At 37.1% G+C, this 19,014-nt stretch overlaps 1 protein-coding gene across 1 annotated transcript; it reads right to left on the bottom strand.

The window, feature by feature from the left end:
• Window positions 1-595: 595 nt before the first annotated feature.
• On the bottom strand, window positions 596-6,766 carry sri (sorcin). The gene is made up of 8 exons (XM_055046976.1): window positions 6,481-6,766; window positions 5,281-5,334; window positions 4,873-4,942; window positions 4,527-4,570; window positions 2,819-2,966; window positions 2,559-2,672; window positions 1,420-1,478; window positions 596-914 (listed from the first exon to the last, which is right to left on the bottom strand). The coding sequence occupies exons 1-8, from the start codon at window positions 6,526-6,528 to the stop codon at window positions 888-890; spliced, it is 564 nt and encodes a 187-aa protein (XP_054902951.1). The 5' UTR covers window positions 6,529-6,766; the 3' UTR covers window positions 596-887.
• Between the last annotated feature and the right edge of the window lie 12,248 nt (window positions 6,767-19,014).

The raw sequence follows: 19,014 nt of genomic DNA, 5'->3' as shown, positions 1-19,014 counted from the left end.
AGTATTTGAACAGGTGTTCATAATAAAGAAGCCAGTGAATGCATGTTTGTTGCTTTGTGCAATCTGATGTCCATTTCTTCCTAATATTCATACTAACATGCTCAAACTTTGGTTCTATTGAATTCATTCATAAAAAAGGTTTCCAGACACTAATATTAACTGAAACAACTTATGACTTCAGCTCTTCATCACAAAAAAAATAAATAAATAAACTAGGGTAACAGAAAGTAGAGATAATCCATTCATTTATATTAAAACCGCAGTGTATAATTATTTCTATCAGTAATTCTATTTAAAACAAAGGGAAGTTAGTTTTGAAAAATATCATTCTTTTCCAGAAGGTTTGAATTCAAATAAAAAATAGTGACATTTACAAACAGGAGCCCCTTTAAAATAAGCTTTACAATCCAATGTTTAATTAAATGAAAGCTGACACCATTCATATAAATGTTAGTACCTGAAAAGTTTTGCATACGCATGTTGAACAAAACCTCCATTTCATCACATCTTTTTCTCCATTACGCTGCAAATGTTCAGACTTAACAAGCTGTAAAAGACACAATCAAATGATTCCACAATAAAAAAATGAAAACAGTCACACTTCATAATGTTTTATTAATTTCATAATGGTAAGCAAGAGCTAACATGATGTGGTAGAAAGCAAACAGTGAGAGCAATTACTGTATTCAGCCTGCAGTACTTCCATGCTATTGGGACGTTAGTACATTTTTCCTTCCTTTAAAATTGTCCAGTTGGAATGAACTGTGACATTTGGACCCCGTCTTTTTTTTTTTTTTTTTTCAAAAAAAAATAAAATTTAAGAAAAAAGAAAATGATATAAAAATGTTAGAAGGTCGGCAGGTCCTCTCTGGAAAAATGTGTCTTTTTCAGACGCTCATGGTGACCTGGATAAACTGCGGAGATGGAGATATGACCAGAGTTAATACGCCACTATTAATAATACAACAGCAAATAATTTCTACTTATTCCAATTTAAAAAAATAAAACAAAATTATGTTTTGTCAATATTCTGCACCTATAGAGCTAATTATTTATCTTTTTTTTTTTCAAATAAAAGAAAATGAAAATTGCAGACATATTGTAAAAGAGATTTTTAATTGTTTTAATAAACCAGCTAATATATGGCCAATATATTGATGTGTACAAATCTGAGTTTTAAATCTAAACAGAACCAACAGATCTTTAATTTGAAATTTGTAAAGAAAATCTTTTGAAGTCAAAATTGGGACAAGAGGCTCTGTTGTATGTTCACATCTGGACCAGGCAAAAGGTCCAGATGCATTTTGATTCTCAAAACACACAAACTTTGAGTTTTATTGAAAGTACTAATCTGGTCCCTAAACAATCCGTTAAGCTTCCACAAACTAAAACAGTAAATTTCCTTTTGCATAAACTTACATCATCGTACTGAAAAGTGGCATTTCCACTGTGGGCCATGTCCCTCCTTTGGAATTGATCTAAAAACACAAAAAGTGCAAAAATTTTAACCAAAGCAATTAAAAGTGTTACATTGAGACAAGAAATACATAAATGTTCAGTGAATGAAAAAAAAATAAACCATACAACACAAATTAAAAACAAAATGCTGCTAAAATATGATTGTGTCCCTTATTAGATGCTTAAATTTTCCCAAAAAAACATTTAGGCAATGTAATGATTTAAGGATTGCTGTGCTTCATTTTCTTGATGTTTGTCAGGACTCTGGCAGCAGCAATTTGAATGAGCAGATTTTTATAGAGATATTTAGATAATAAAAGGTCCAACTAAAAATAAAAGCAGAGACCAGTTGTTCTGGATCTTGTTTCAAAAGAAAGCCTTTTATTCCTAACAACATTTTTAAGGTAGAAGTTGGATACGTAGGACCGATGTCCACCCATCACCTTGGTCTCCATCCAGAGAAAGATTTCAGCAGAGGATGTGAAATGAAATCAAACTAAAACTGGTTTTCTTCAAAATGAAGAAGTTAGATCAGATGATTTGATCAAATGTCTCAGCAAACTGAAACTGATTTTCAGTTCTGAGGTACACCACAGATTTAACAAGTCATATTTTCCAAACCACAAAAAATTTCCATCACATTTGTGGTTTAAACTGTCAAAATCTAATAGCATGCAACTCAAAACCACACACCCTTTATTTTGATGTTTTTAAGCCCCCAAATAATATTAAGGACATTGCAGTTAGACCACCTTGCAGCCTAAAGTCCGTTATGCAATCAGCTCATCTAATGTTGAAAGTAATCTGATGAAAATAAATCATTCTTTAAATATATAATCCACAAGAAAAACATAGTAACAAAAATCCCACACTACTGAATATCAATGTCCATTTTAGTTCACTTTATTTCCTGCATGTATTAAAACGCATGCAGGTTCAGACATGTGAGCTCTGAGAGTATTTCAAACACTCAACCAAACTGGTCCTGACATGGACCCATTTTTCTGCTATACATTTTTTATATCTGCGTATTGTCATGTTTTTAGGAAAAGTAGAAACAGCATTGTTAGGGTTTCTGTTTTCATGCCACCTCGACTCACCAGTCAGAGCACGAAGTCTCACACAGCAGCTCACAAACTCATCAAAAGGAATCCTGCCATGGTTGCTGTAGCGCTTCATGATGCAGTTCATGGCCTGAGGGCTTAGATTGTAGCCTGCAGAAACCCGCAAGGTAAAAGAAATCAATCATCCAACCTGTGACAGAGTGACTTTTAATCTACAATGAAGACAATGTTGATTAAGAGAAATGGTCTTACTTTTAGCAAACGTAACAATAGAAATCATTCAAATCAGTCCATACCCATGGTAGTGATGGCCTGCTGCAGCTCATGGCCCTCCACTGTGCCACTGTGGTCCCGATCGAAGGATGAAAAGGTGGCTTTCCAGCCGTTCAGGGCCTGGCACAGATCCTTGAACTCGGTAAAGCCCATCGTGCCAGACATGTCCTTCTGAGAGAGCATTTTCAGTCAAGGATCTCACACAACTGAAAAACTTCATTCAAGACTAATTTTAAAGATGAAACGTGTTAATTTGATGCATTGTGGTGTTGTCTACAACCAGACAAGGGATTAGGAAACTGCAAAGAAGAGAAAATACTTTTGTGAAGATTTTCCTCAAAAACAAAAACATAAAAAGCTCTAATTTCTGTAGACACTTTTCAACAATATATTTCATATAATTCTTCATCTTAACTATAAATCAAAGTTTTCATCATTTTACAGTTGACCATCTTAAGCTTGAGTTAAACAGACAGCTAAAGTATTTTCTTAACCCAATCTCTAAAACATAAAAACTATTTAATATCCAGTGCAATAGCTGAATATAAAGTATTCTTACATAATGTTATTATGTAAACTATCCATCAGAGTGTAATATTCTACTTTAACTGTTTTTGCAGCCATTCTGTTCATTTCACTGCTGATTATTTTTGCAATCTTGGTGTTTATTTGTTTGTTGAGGTAGTTTGTATGGTGGTGTTGTGGTTAGTTCAGCCCCCACCAACCTGGAATTTCTTAAACCTCTTGTGGTTTAAAGTGTGACTAAAATCAACACATTCTTATTTGATTTAAATCAAATCAAACATATTAACTCTATTTTCAATGCATTACTCTTTCTTCAGGTGTACATTTTTCTCTTACTTAGATCATTTTAAAAGAAGGCCATGAGACATATTTTTTGTCTCTAAATGTTTATAACTCTTAGAAAGAGTCAAAACTGCAACAGCTTCTGATAAGAGGTGTTTGTTTCCAGTTGCTTTAGTCTGATGTCCAACTCACTCAGCTACACAAATCCCAGCCCCCACTAACCACTAACAGACTAAAGTGGTTAAAGATTGAGAGTGTGTGAGGGGAATATCTGGGTTGATGAAAAACACATCTCTGCAGGAAGTAGAGCGATTGCATGAACTTAAGTGCAAAATGGGGCAGAAATTTGGCACAACTTAACTTAAAATTGATATTTCTTCATTTAAAATGGGGTCTTGCATTCATTTTGACAGAGTAAGATATGATAGTCGTGTTTTGGATAGAAAGTATATAAAATATTCTTTTTTTTACAATTATTGACAAATTTGAACCTTGTATGTTATTACTATTAGCCTATCCCTATTTTTTCCTGTATTTTCTCCGTCTATGCCAGTGGTGCCCAGAGTTGGTCCTCTGGCATCCTGCATGTTTAAGTTCTCTCCCTGGTTTAACACATCTGGATCAAATAATGGCTCATTGGAAGCCCTAAGAATAACACTGACATACTGAAAAGGTTGTTTCTACCGCCAGTGAGAGAACTAAAACATGCAGGATGCCGGCCCTCAAGGACCAACTCTGGGCACCCCTGGTCTATGCAATTCATTCCTTTCCTGAAAGGCTGGATATTAAATTCAGAGGGTCTTAAATAAACCATTTACTCTATAATGTTATAGAATAACTCAATTAAATGTTTGGCAGCCTGAAAAAGATTTCATGGGACATTTGTACTCAAATGTGAAATGGTTTACATATAATGAAGGATACATCCAGCATGTTAATCATCAGTCTGCAGGTGTCCAGGCTGAAAGCTGCAGAGAGAGAAGTGCACATAATCAAACCTATTCAGGAATCATTCAGGAAGCTTTAAAAGAGACAAACAATAAAACACAAGATCTTATTGTTTATGGTCACAAGCCATAAAACTGTGTGAAATGGCTTGTGGCGACTTTGGTTTTAACCAGATTGAGCTTAATCATAAACTGGAGTAATTTATGTTTAATAAAAATGGAAATAAATTGAAATATGTCAGCGTAAAAAGCCTAAAAGACCATAGGTAATCAAATATAGACTCGTTTAAGTGGGTATATCCACGAAAATGTTTTCCTCTTACGTTGGTATGATCCAGACATGCCGGACTGCGTGAGGCAGCGCTGCAGCTCATCCGCTGAGATCTGCCCATCCTGATGAGGTTTCATGAAACAAGTGGAAGAACACACACAGTCAGATGCATGTTTTTATTTATTTTACATTTATTCAACTAGTTGAGTTACTAAAGACCAATTCTTATTTGCAATAACAACCTGGCAGAGAGGGAAGAACACACAGGAAAATCAAGCAGAGCAGTTTACAAGAAACAAACATTCACAATATTGTTAAAAGATTTTTTATTTAAATGAAGCATGTGCAGGTTTCAGACATCCTCTTCCTTAAACTAGTTATGCAGAAACAAGTACAGAAGTATCAGAAACACATTGCAATTCTCAACTCAGAATCATATCTAAAGAACTCATCCTCTCACCTGTCCAGCAACCTGGGAAAAGTATCCATACAGAGGATCTTGTTGCTGAGGGGGCTAGAAAAGGAAAGGATATCATTAAATCAGTGATTGTTACACTATAGTTGCTAAATAATTTCTTAATTCTGGGGAGAAATGCTAATGTCTAGCAGGAGAAGTTACTTCAAAATGTAGAAAATCATTTAACCGAATCCTACAAGAAAATCCCACCTGCATGTCATGGATATGAAGCAATCCTAATTTTAAAATGGATTGATATTGATATATTTATTGAAAAGGTCATAAAATCTTCTCAGAATCTTTTTAAAACTCAAAAATAAAATAAAATAAAAGGAAACACCACCACTCAAAATCATACATGCATTGTTTCTTTACAAACCATTAGAAAAAACAAACTGGTTGAATCTTTTATTATGATAAACTGAAACAATAGTTATGTTGACAACCAGACCAGTTGATATAGGCTGGTAGGTCTTTCTCTACTTTGTTTGTTACATATTTAAAAACTAAAATCTCTTGTTCAGTCAGTCAGTGATGCAGAAATGGAGATAACGTTGCAGCCACTTCATTTTCTTTTTGATTGAAAAACATTTCCACAATGACTGGCTATTTAAAGTAAAGAAGTTTGACTGACTGGTTCAATGACAGACATCTTATCATGAAGATACTCCACCTTACCTCACCCTTAAAGATACAATAAAGTCAGTATGATGATGTCACACACATCAAATCAACCATTCAAGAAGACCTTAAAGTTCAAAGGTTAATCTTTTATATGAATATATATCCTTTACAACTAGATTTTTTTCAGTCAGTTTTTATTATTTTGTTAATTTATGAAATATTTAATTATCTGGAGATAAATATGAGTTATCACTGGAATTGAACATAAGGATGAATCAAAAGAAACTTTTTGAGTTTAATGTTAAGAAATGCAAAACCTTTTAGTTGGATAAACATCAGCTTAATTTAAGAAACAAAGAAATAATCACTTGTAAATGCACAAAATCAAATAAACCTATTAAAATAATAAACACCTGCAGCTTTGTGGGATTTATAAAATAATTTCTTTAAACTCTAGCAGCGTCCTGTTTCTAATTTATTACTTCCGCACTGTTTGGGTCAGATGTCCGATTTGAGACAGAAGATCAATAATAATAAATTTTTCAACCTTAATTTAGTTAGATTTTAAGTTTTTCTCACCATTCCTGGGAATCCTCCGCCCGGAGCTCCATATCCTGGATAAGCCATTTGATTGGAGTGAAAAAAAACAATAGTTAAGGACTTTTGCAGGAAGGGAGTTGCCTGCCGAATAGCACAAGCTCAGAAAGCGACCAGTGACAACACTGAGACAACCGAGCAGAAAAAATACAATTTATCTTGAAGAATTGAGCTGAACTGTGGGAGGGCTAACTAGAAATAAGATGAGGAAGAAGGAAGGCGTATAAACATTCTGATGTGTTGTTAAATATCGCATTTCCTGCCTTTGACCCACCCGACTGCCTTCTGATTGGAGGAGAGAATCCACGTGACATGATATTAGCAAATCAGAGCCCCGGATAGAGATAAACGCTCAGAAAACTGGAGGGTGTAACTGATATGTCCCATCGAAAGTACTATGAGTAAAATGTACTCGCAAATCAAGAAAAAATGTCATAGATATTACAAGAAAGGAAAACAAAACGATGCATATCTATTCATTTCTGTCAATAAGAAGATAACATCTGTGTAACAGCTGGAGTTAATAAAGGGAGGTTTCAGCAGACTGAAAATCTCATTTCTTTGAGACGCCTGCGGGATCCAGATCACCACGCTGAGCTTTGAACTTTGAACAGGTTTTACACATAGCCCAGGACAATACAGATAAGAAAACTACCGCCCAGATGAAGACTTCTTACCAAGAGGTTTTACTCCACACCGTTTAATATAATTCGGTAATTTTATTTTATATAGTTCTGCACAGATTTGCAAATCAAAAAATACTCTTCTTTTGAAAAAATTACATGTATTCATATATTTTACATCATTCACAAAATATCCAGTATTGCATGGAAAACCTGTGATCTAAGTAATTTTAAAAGGATGTAGACATAAAACTCACTTCAGCTACCTCAACACAGCATTTAGGTTATTTTGTCTTAATTTTATGCCACTGCATTTTATCAGATCTATGTAATTAAGTCACAAAAACAAACTCACATTGGAAAACAGAGGAATGATATTTTAATTGCAAGCATTACATCATTGACTGAGAAAATGGAGCCAATCAGCTTGTTTTTCCAGGATGAAACGCATGAGGTCACTCCTACTTCAGTCCAGAGTAACCCAACCCGGTCAGATTCTTCATCATTTGCAGCAGAAGCCATTGGATTAAAAAGAGGAGGTCCAGTTTTCCTCATGTGGTTGTGAAAGGATCTGAAGACTAAATTTGTGTTAGGATGTACAAACTGACTCCTGAATGTTGGATTCGGTCACATGGACCTCAGATTTGTGCCAGTCCTTTTCATCAGGGCGAACTTGCTTCAGGTGTCCTGAACCACCAAGATGACAATGAGGAGAAGGATGAAGAAGAATTTCCTGCTTTGTGCCATCATACTACAGGTAAATTTAAGGTTATTCAACATCATAAAGAAAAACGGTAGAAATTGAGCGGACACAATAATGGAAAAATGGGAAAAAATAAGATAAAATAATTTAAAAAAAAGCATGAATGAAATTGTTATTATGCTAAATGTTACTTATCACTATTGGTGTTTAGTTTTTTTATGGTGTGTCCATTCATGATCAGCTGCTCATTCTCTTTGGAGCAATTGGTGAGCTTATCACTGATTTTCTGCCATCAAAATCAGCAGATGAATTCTATCTTTAGAAAGACACCATTTATTAAATCTTTAATTTCCCAGTTCTTTTTCAATTTAAATTAACACGCACCGGAACCCATAACAATTCAGCTCCATATATTTATTTCTGCTGTTTGCATTGTGCTTCTATAATATATATTTTTTTTTAACCTCCTACACACTCCCTGTTGTGTGAGCATATGCACTCTGTGATGCACCTGCAGGGCATTAGTTTTATCGCTGTCCAAGCCCAGCAGGTCTTTTCAGGAAACAGATGGATCAAACATACATCTGATGGAGTAATCCTCCTTTTTCAACCAAACATACAACAGAAAGGTTCTAAATGCTCAGCAGTTTGTGTCTAAATTAACCATGTTTTTCACATTTTCTCACAGGTTGTGATGACAATACTCATCAGTCTGATCATGCTCAGTGGTTCACTTGTGGACCTCCGGGCCTGCCTGGATCTCATCACTCATCACAGCATCAAGCAGCAGAAGCAGAGTATGTGGAAATGTTGCAGGAATGTGCTGACTGCTGTTGTGCTGAAGGACAAGTGATAGAGACCAACCCATGTACTGGAGTTTATGGCCAGAGAGAACAAGAAGGTTTGAACCCCTGCTGTTCAGGATCTCCACCCAACTATTACATCAGTGAGTGGACTCTCTGAGTTTTACATTTACTTGGTCAAAACTGTCCCTTTGAGTTGTGGTAGGAATAATATAAAGTTTATAGCTAATAGAATTAGAGTTATTTGGTAAAGGTGATGTTTTCACTTTGTTTCTTGTCTTTACCATTTGCAAGAAGAGCTCACTAATGCTTATTAGTGAGCTATTATAATTATTATAATAACTATTGTATATAGTAATAAGATTATATAGTAATAACTATTATAATAGTAATAAGATTTCCTGACTTAAAGTCAGAAAATCTTTTCTATTTTTAGGTTTTGATATGACAACAAACACAAAACGTTTTCAAAAATAATACCTACATTTTGCTATTTGTACATAGTTTCCAGTTTAATAAGAAAAGTAGATCTAAATAATAGTGACTGGTACTTTTAGTATAATTCTGTTATGGAAATTAAAGGCAAGTATTCCATTTAAAAATGCTTAGTACTTTTTAAAACTTCAGTTGTTTCTTTATAATTTTTAGCTAAAATTATTAAGAGTCATTGTGGAGGGTCTGAAGAGTCACAGGTTGTCTAAGAAAATATTAGCTTCATTTGCATTTGACTAAATGATAAAACTAAAAACAATTCACAACTTAAGTTCAAAATTATGAATTTTCTTAAAAACTCCAAGACATATGAAAAAATAATAAATAAGAATTAATGTTAAAACATACTTCAGTAGAATAAGAATCCCACATGCTTGCTTATTTCCAGAACCTTAATATTTGTCAACATTTCATTACTTTTACACGTTCAAGCTGATGGGAACAGTTGCAAATGATCATGACAAGTAAAAGAAGAACTGGACTGTCATATAACAGCTCTCATAGTTTTGGACCATCAACATATAATCCAAAAGGCTACTAAGCTAAATAATTTTTACAAGCAAATTACTAATGATCCATAATAAAGTTGATCTGGGAGGTGATTAATAGGGCAAACTAAATTTGAACATATTTGCAAATATCTGCTTTGCAGTGAGACGAAACATGGTGTTGGAGGTGGAGGTGGTGGAGGAAGTTGCCGTGGAGGACACAGTTGAATTCATGTGAGAACTAACATTTTTATTTCTGTTTTCTGCTAAAGATTTCAGATTATGTTATAACCTTGTATAAACATATATGCATGTTTTTTTTTGTTGTTTTTGTTGTTGTTTTTTTTTTAAAGAATTGCCATTCTTCTCTTCCTAGGACTGAAGATCTGTTTGCAGATGGTTTTCTGGATGCTGGAGTTTTGCAGCTCTACCCACCATAAAGACCTGGGTGACTTTCACAGTGTTCTGATTTTACTAATGTTCTCAAGTAGCATCTCTTCAGATGTGATTTTATCTTTTTTATATTTCCGTTTCATCTTTAATGTTGTGGGTTATATGTTTTACAGATGTACGTGAATAAAGTTTTTTAAAAGTTCTTTTTGTATTTTCAGTAAGTAGTTCTTGAAATGTCACCTTTTTCTTTAATTTACTTAAAAATATACTTATCTTGTACAAAAAACAATCTATCTGACTTAAGGGCACAAAGAGTGATTTATCTAGTCATAACAGCAAGTGTGAGAAAGACCTGCAGTATAAAATATAGGCATATCTCTACATGTGCAATTTTACCTGGAAAACTGAGGGAAACCAAAGCATGACTAAATATGAAAAAACAATATGCTCATCACATCGCTGTCATCAAAACTGCTTCAGAAAGGCATATTTTGGGAAAATCAAAAAAACAAATGAAAAAAACATAAAACTAGACAAATTCATCATCCCTCAGTTATTGCATGAACTGTAACCCAAATTGTAGTGACTGTTGCATTTAGTCCCTAAGGCTCTGTGTGATATTTCCATTTATTCAGAGTTTTCAATACAGGAGTCCTTTCATAGTTGGCACAGAATGAAGTGATGAATGTACTGAGCTTCACCACATTGTTGTTCTTTTACCTTATGTGGCATAAGGGAAAAGTCACAACCTCATGCGGGTAGGATTTGTTTTTGCATTTGATGGCCCATATCCTGTGGTTTTCCATGTATCATGTTTCAGTGGTCCAACCACAACAACGCAAAGGCTGTGGTGAAAAACAAAGCATGAAATATACACAAAACATAAATATATGCCTTCTATTCACATTTTCAACTAATTTTCTTGAATGAGATTTTGCTGAGTTGTTTCATATTTCCAGATCCAGAACTTCATGTTTCAGCATGACGATGACCCAAAGCACACATCTAAGTCAACAAAAGAATGGCTTCATCAGAATAAGATTAAGGTTTTTTTTTTCTTCTTTTTTTCATTGATATTCTTATTGATGACCAGAGAAAATAGATGAGTTTTCAGTGTAGACTTAAACTGATCTACTGACTGAGAGACCTTAGAGACAAAGAGCCTTTTTAGGTGCTGACACAGAGAAGTCTCACAGCACCCCATCTTTTTCTAAGACAATTTACTAACATATGTACACAGACTGGCTGTCATTTGTAGCTACTGACAGATTTGAATGTCTTCTGTAAAAAGCACAGCACTGTGCTTTTTAAAAGCACAGAGGCAGCAAATGCATGGCAAAAATAACATGTGCTAAGTATGGGGCACCCCCATACTTCAAAGAAAACAGAATTACTTCCCTAGATTTACAGAAAAACTCCTATTTGAGAGATAGGAATTTAGTGCTGTACCTTGAATACCAACAAGTGACTTCAGATGGGTCAAAAGGTTGCTGTGAGCTACAGTGTCAAAGGTAGCAGACAAATAGCAGATAAGCATGCAGTTGGACATAAACAACGTTCTCTAAAACTTTAGACATAAATCACAATTTAGAGGTAGGTTTGAAGTTAGACTGACAATTTCAATCAAGTTTGCTCTTTTTAATGAATGGATGAACCACAGCATGTTCACATAGGAAAACATCCAGATGTCAGAGAAGCATTTATCATTTTGACAATACATGAACAGTCAAAGGCATCTTCCTGCTAGGACCCTTTAGTTGCCCAGTCTTGTCATTGTTCAAAATAGTGGTGTAAACTTGCATTAATGGAAATAAATGTCTTGCATCGAGGCCAGCAGTTCATTACGACAACTATGCCACAAATAATCGAGATACGTTTGACAGTTATACTATATTTTTTTGCATGTTGTTACTCAGTTGTGTTCAAAGCAGTTGCAGTTTTTCATATCAGCCATTCTTTGTATAAGTCAATGGAAACTCCTATGCACTTCTACTGTGCTTGTCCTCAGTCATTTTCCTATCATTTCATTGATAGTATAATTTTAATTCTGCGACACAAGAGCTTCTTTGGAACTGACCACTTGTCGTTAACAGTTTATGCAAAGTACAAAGACATCTATCCAACTTCTTGTCAAGATTTGTTTTATGAAAGAGCCATGGCACAGAAAGCCACTTAAACAAGACATACTTGGTGTTCAATAATAAAAAAATAAAATAAAACAAAAGTGGTAACAGCATATTGGACAGACACAACACTTTAGAATCTGAATATGGAGATAGAAACTAGCAGATGGAGCATAGAGATGTGGAAGCTTAAATCAATACTTTGTTAATAAAATAAGAAATATTGTTTCTCATTTATTCTTGTATATCTCTTTTATTATGTTTCCAAGATTAATTTAAAACATCATTTGTTTTCACATGTTCAGTGTAGGAGTCATTAAGCAAATGATTCAATCTGTTTATTAATTACAGAACATAGTCATATGTTCCTGTTTTCAGTTCATCTTCATTCTTCTGGAGCAACATAGTTCTCATCTGTGTCAGAGGTTACCCTGATCATCTGATAACAGTTACATAAATGTCTTTAGCATCATGCTACGAAGACATTGAATGATTCAGGTTGTGAAAAGTCAGAATAGCAGTATAGTCAAGATGGGTGTTTCAATCTTTAACAAAAGCTGCCACCAAGGTCTGGAGGTGAGCCAAGAAACAAAATCAAAAGGCTGTGACTTCTGAGTTGCACTTTCCACAGTTTTTAAGCTCTTCCAATTCATTCATTCAGGGCGTCATGAACAGCTCCAGGAACTGTCCGTCAGGGACAAATGTACAGCAGTGGAGCCTATGATCTTGCAGACCTCCTCGAGAGGTTGTGAAAAAATCTAACACAACCCGGTTTTGCAGAATCATGTTTCTCAATGCAGTCAGCTCTTTTACGGTGCTGTTGAGTCCTGAACGTCCTGAAGCTTTTTCAGGAATGTCACTGGGTTGGAGAGAGGAATGTCACTGGGTTGGAGAGAGGAACCAGCGAGCACAGTCCTCTTCAGTTCCTGGGAAGAGAAACATAAGCAGTGTGTTTACATAGAAAGTACCAATCTGCCATTGTCCTGATCCTCTGTTACCTGGAACGATGGTGCTGCAGATGGTGGAACTTTGACGTCCGTTGGTCTTGCTTCCGATGTCAAACGTCCTCACCTTAAGACAGTTAATTCTAGTACAGTTATGGTCAGACTTCCATCTTTTGGAACAGGCAGTACTGGAGTGGTTTGTCGCGTGGCAGGCCTCACAGTCGAAAGAGTCTGCCTTCTTGTCACAGAAAGTGTAGATTTTGTTACACAGATTTCATGAAACTGTCCCCAAAAATGTGGCGCCATTATTATACACAAAGACACCAAGGGCTCCTGGCTGAAGGCCAGCCAAGGTGATTACTTCTGGTAGTCGATGATCCACACATGACAGATGTGTCAAAATTGCTGCTGCTCACGGGAATTTGGTAGAATAGGTTTGTTCATTTGCCTGAAAAATGTTATCATCATTCAGTGTTGCCTTTTTAGTTATCCAGATTTGTTTTCTTGCTTTTGGAGCATTATACTGCATGTCAGCTAAAACAATTTGATCTATTATTAGTTCTTCTTCATCTTGTTCTAGGAAGTTTCCAGTTCCATGTTGTCCTATTGCTGCTTCTTTTAACATTTGATCAGCTAACCTTTTTTTCATTATTATAGAACCTCATCCTTTCCTGTGGTGTGCGCTGCACACTTACAAACTGCTACTTTTAGCTGGCTGTTATATTGCTTGTAGGAGAGCTGTTAGCAAAGAAGCCTTTTAATAAAGATCTTATGTGGATGTTGTTAAATTCATCAAGGTGAAACACTTCTTTTTTTCTTCTGACAGATGGCACAACCCAGAGTTGGCTCTTCTGCAGAACATTATTTTTACTCTTTTTAAATAAAAATGACCATTCTGAAATTAAACCAAAAATCTCAAAGCCTCTAATTCAATATTTCTTTATGAATTTAATAATCATCAATCAATCCAACCTAGATTAAAGCTTTTAAACTTAGACTAGAAAACATTATTTTTATTCACAATCATCAATTTGGAGTAACTAGTTACTTAAAATATCAAAGTTTCATTTAATGTTGCATTTCAGACCAGCTGACAATGTAATTTTTTTATTATTAAACAATCAATAATTTGATCAGTTACTCAGTTCTTGAGTACGGTCTGTTTATTCTCATAATCACAGTCATTTCCATCAACGCAAAGCGACACAAACAGAAACATAAAGTTAATCATATTTTCAGTTGGTCACAAATTTTCAGTCTGCTTTCATTGTTTTCCTGTGCTCAAATGATCACTTTTTCTGAAGTTTCAAGAATTTTCAATATTTAACATTTTTATTGCATTAATATTTATTTTTAGTTGTCAGGATCTTGTTTTAGGTAACGTGTACATTTTAAGAGCTATAATATGTGAACAGGGTTAGAAAGCAAGCAAGTCTTCATTGCAGTAGCAGGGTGTAAACCAGCTGTGTGTGAGTGGTACACTTATCTTGGATGATTTCAGTTCTCCCTCCTCCTCCTGCTGCTGGCATCGCTGGGGGGTAGTCCTCCCTCCTCCTCTCTCCTCAATTTTCCTGTCAGTGAAACTGGTTCTGGTGTTGGGTCTTGGAGTTGCTCAGACAGTCCCTCAGTTAATATCCATGTTGTCCACAAATGAAACGATTGTCAAACAATTCAGTTTGTTGTCTTTGCCTCTGGACCACATTATCGATTCCTTCTCCGTGCTGATGTCATGGAGTAGACCAGTGGAAGTTGTCTGAGTTCAGTTTTTCTGTGTTTTTTAAAATTACTTAAAATATATCTTAAAAAAAAACATGAAAAAAAAAAAAATATATATATATATATATATATATATAATAATTCCCTTCTCACCCACCTCGGGTGGTTCTTATCCTCTGAGCTCGGGTCCTCTACCAGAGGCCGGGGAGCTTGAGGGTTCTGCGCAGTATCTTGGCTGTGCCAAGGACTGCACATTTCTGGACTGAGATGTCTGATGTTGTTCCTGGGATCTGTTGTAGCCACTGCTCCAGTTTGGGGGTTACTGCCCCGAGGGCCCGATGACCACAGGCACCACTGTGGTCTTCACCTTCCAGGCCCTCTCCAGTTCTTCCCTGAGGCCCTGGTATTTCTCCAGTTTCTCGTGCTCCTTGCTTGTGGTATACCTAGGTACTTGTAACTGTCCTCTATGTCTGCTATTGTTCCTTCTGGGAGTGAGACCCCTTCTGTGTGGATGACCTTCCCCCTCTTTGTGACCAGCCGACCACATTTCTCTAGTCCGAATGACATCCCAATGTCCGTGCTGTAGATCCTGGTGGTGTGGATCAGTGAGTCGATGTCTCGCTCACACTTGGCGTACAGCTTGATGTCATCCATGTAGAGTAGGTGACTGATGTTGGCCCCATTTTTGAGTCGGTATCCGTAGCCAGTCTTGTTGATAACTTGGCTGAGGGGGTTCAGGCCTATGCAGAACAGAACAGTAGCGGGACAGAGCATCTCCTTGGTATATGCCACATTTGATGGACACTTGTGCAAGTGGTTTGCAGTTGGCTTCAAGGGTGGTTTTCCACAGCCTCATCGAGTTTGCAATGAAGGCTCTCAGAGTCCTGTTGATGTTATACATCTCTAAGCATTCAATGATCCAAGTATGCGGCATTGAGTCATAGGCTTTCTTGTAATCGATCCAAGCCATGCACAGGTTGGTGTGTGTGGGTTTTGCAGTCTCGGGCAACTGTGCGGTCTACGAGAAGTTGGTGTTTGGCTCCTCTGGTATTTACACCGATACCCTTCTGTGCTGTGCTCATGTTTATCCATGTGTTTGCTTATCTTGGCCGCTATGATGCCTGACATGAGCTTCCAGGTTGTGGAGAGGCAGGTTATTGGTTGGTAGTTGGGTGGGACTGGACCCTTTGATGGATCCTTCTGGATTAGGATTGTCCGCCCTTCAGTTAACCATTCAGGGTGAGTCCCACTTTGTAGCAGCTGGTTCATTTGGGCTGCCATTCGCTCATGGAGAGCAGTGAGTTTCTTTAGCCAGTAGGCATGGATCATGTCAGGCCCTGGTGCTGTCCAGTTTTTCATACCTGAGACTCTTTCTTGGACATCTGTCACAGTGATGGTTACCGGGGCTTGCTCAGGGAGGTTGCTGTGGTCCTCTCGTAGAGAGATCAGCCACTGTGCATTGCCTCCCTTTCCCATATGCCTTTCCAGTATTGTTCCGTCTCCAGCCTTGGTGGGTCTGCTCTGTTGTTATTGTTACCCTGCCATTGAGAGTACACCTTAGCTGGTTGAGTGGAGAAGAGCCGGCTCAGGAGGTTCTCTTTAGGCGGCTGGCCAAGGCTTGGAGCCTCTGTTTGGCAGTCTCGAGTGCTTCAGGTATGGGCATCTGCCTGTACTTTCTGGGTACTGGTCTTTTCATTGCACCCTTGTGCAATGAAAAGACCTTGTGCTCTGACAGTTGGCTCACTTCCCTCCTTGTTACCTTGATTTTAGCCTCTAACCGTCTTTTCCATGGTGGGTATTGGGTCTCATGGTTGCTCTTATAGCCAAGTATCTCAAGGATCACTGATGCTGAGTTGTAGATCAGCTCATTGGTTTCTGTTATGGTATATATATATATATATATATATATATATATATATATATATATATATATTATATATATAATATATTATATATATATATATATATATATATATATATATATATATATATATATATATATAAGCAGCTCAATGGCAAGAACAAAATCCGTGCGATAAACAGCTATGCCCTGCCAGTAATCAGATACCCTGCTGGAATAATCAGCTGGCCAAAGGAGGAGATAAAAGCCACAGATATTAAGACTAGAAAGCTACTAACCATGCATGGAGGGTTCCATCCCAAATCCAGCACCCTGAGACTGTACACGAGCCGCAAGGACGGAGGCAGAGGACTAGTGAGTGTGAGAACCACTGTCCAGGATGAAAAAACTAAGATCCATAAATACATCAGGGACAAAGCCTCAACAGACAATGTGCTCAGTGAATGTCTCAGACAACAGGGAATGGAGGTTGAGGTGCCAGAGATACCATCATGGGAGGACAAGCCCCTACATGGGATGTACCACCAGCAAATAACCCAAGTGGCTGATATCAGTAAATCCTACTAATGGCTGGAAAAAGCTGGACTCAAGGACAGCACAGAGGCCCTCATCCTGGCCGCCCAGGAACAGGCCCTAAACACCAGAGCAATAGAGGCCCAGATTTACCACACCAGACAAGACCCAAGGTGTAGGTTGTGCAAGGAGGCCCCTGAGACAGTACAGCACATCACAGCAGGTGCAAGATACTGGCAGGGAAAGCGTACATGGAGCGACATAACCAAGTGGCAGGCATAGTGTACAGAAACATCTGTGCAGAATATGGACTGGAAACCCCGAGATCAAAGTGGGAAACACCCCCAAAGGTGGTGGAGAACGCCAGAGCTAAGATCCTGTGGGACTTCCAGATCCAGACAGACAAAATGGTAATGGCGAACCAACCAGACATTGTCGTAGTGGATAAACATCAGAGGAAAGCCATTGTGGTAGATGTAGCAATACCAAGTGATTGCAACATCAGGAAAAAGGAGCGAGAGAAACTGGAGAAATACCAGGGCCTCAGGGAAGAACTGGAGAGGGCCTGCAAGGTGAAGACCACAGTGGTGCCTGTGGTCATCGGCGCCCTCGGGGCAGTAACCCCAAACTGGAGCAATGGCTCCAACAGATCCAGGAACAACATCAGACATCTCAGTCCAGAAATGTGCAGTCCTTGGCACAGCCAAGATACTGCGCAGAACCCTCAAGCTCCCAGGCCTCTGGTAGAGGACCCGAGCTCAGAGGATAAGAACCACCCGCGGTGGGTGAGAAGGGAATTATTATATATATATATATCTTTTCTCTCTTCAGATTATATAGTGTTAGCCACTTATTATCCAACATTTTTACTGAGAAGTCATAAGTCATTTACTTATTCCCGGGGTTTTGTTTTATCTGACCGTGCACGGATTTCAGCGTGTCGTTCTTGAAAGGAGAACCACAGACAACGTTTTGGTTTTCAATCAAGTTTTTTGCGAAAGGAGAAAACATAGCATACCACTTCTTCAAGGTGTTTACCATGCGTTCTGACTTTCTGCATCAAAACTGGTCTTTTATTACAAAACATAGCAGGGATGGAATGAGGAGGGAGGGCTATTCTGAACAGACAAAGAAAGAGAATACAGAAAGTAACATTTTACACACAGGCCGTTTAAGGAGTCTCCCAAGATAAGAAGCAGCTGCAGCTCCAAAGCAAAGGGGAAAAGCAAGTTTTGTCTTTTACACGGTTTAACAAATTCCTCCTCTCTGGGGTGTGAATACTAAACCTCTGAATAAAAAAACAAACTACTACAACACTGCAATTCTAAGAATGATAACAAAACGTAATTATTCTAACATTTACCATTGACAATGTTTAGATGAGCACACACATACAATTCAACTATTTTTGTGAGTCACGTTATTGATCATATATACCTCTCCCTTTAGGCTTGCCCAAAAGGAAAACACATTTTTTCCCTTTTTATTTCTTAGCAGATTTTGTATTCTACTAAGAATTAAGACGTATATCTTAATTCTTCATTCTTAGAGTTCTGGAGGATTTTTTTTTTCTTTTCAGCATGTTCAGTAAAATTCTGTTGAATTATTTAATTTTATACATCTGTAAGTTTTGAACCCCTCACCTGAAGGCATTATGTCTTTTTCAACTGTTCACTCTGTTAATATGTAACAAGGTAAGAATGTTTTAAACTAAAAGAAGAAGCAAAAGCCTCTCAGTCCTTTGACAGCGGCCACAATTAGAAATAGTAGGTTTTTTAGGCAATTTCTCATTCAAAGTTTGACACTCAATTACTCTGACAGTTGTGACAGACAAATATTAATAATAAGAGCAACTTC

The sequence above is a fragment of the Poeciliopsis prolifica genome, unplaced genomic scaffold (assembly GCF_027474105.1).
Source record: "Poeciliopsis prolifica strain line A6 unplaced genomic scaffold, Auburn_PproV2 SCAFFOLD025, whole genome shotgun sequence".
In the NCBI taxonomy this organism is placed as follows: Eukaryota; Metazoa; Chordata; class Actinopteri; order Cyprinodontiformes; family Poeciliidae; genus Poeciliopsis; species Poeciliopsis prolifica.
This window is presented reverse-complemented; position numbering and strand designations above follow the sequence as displayed.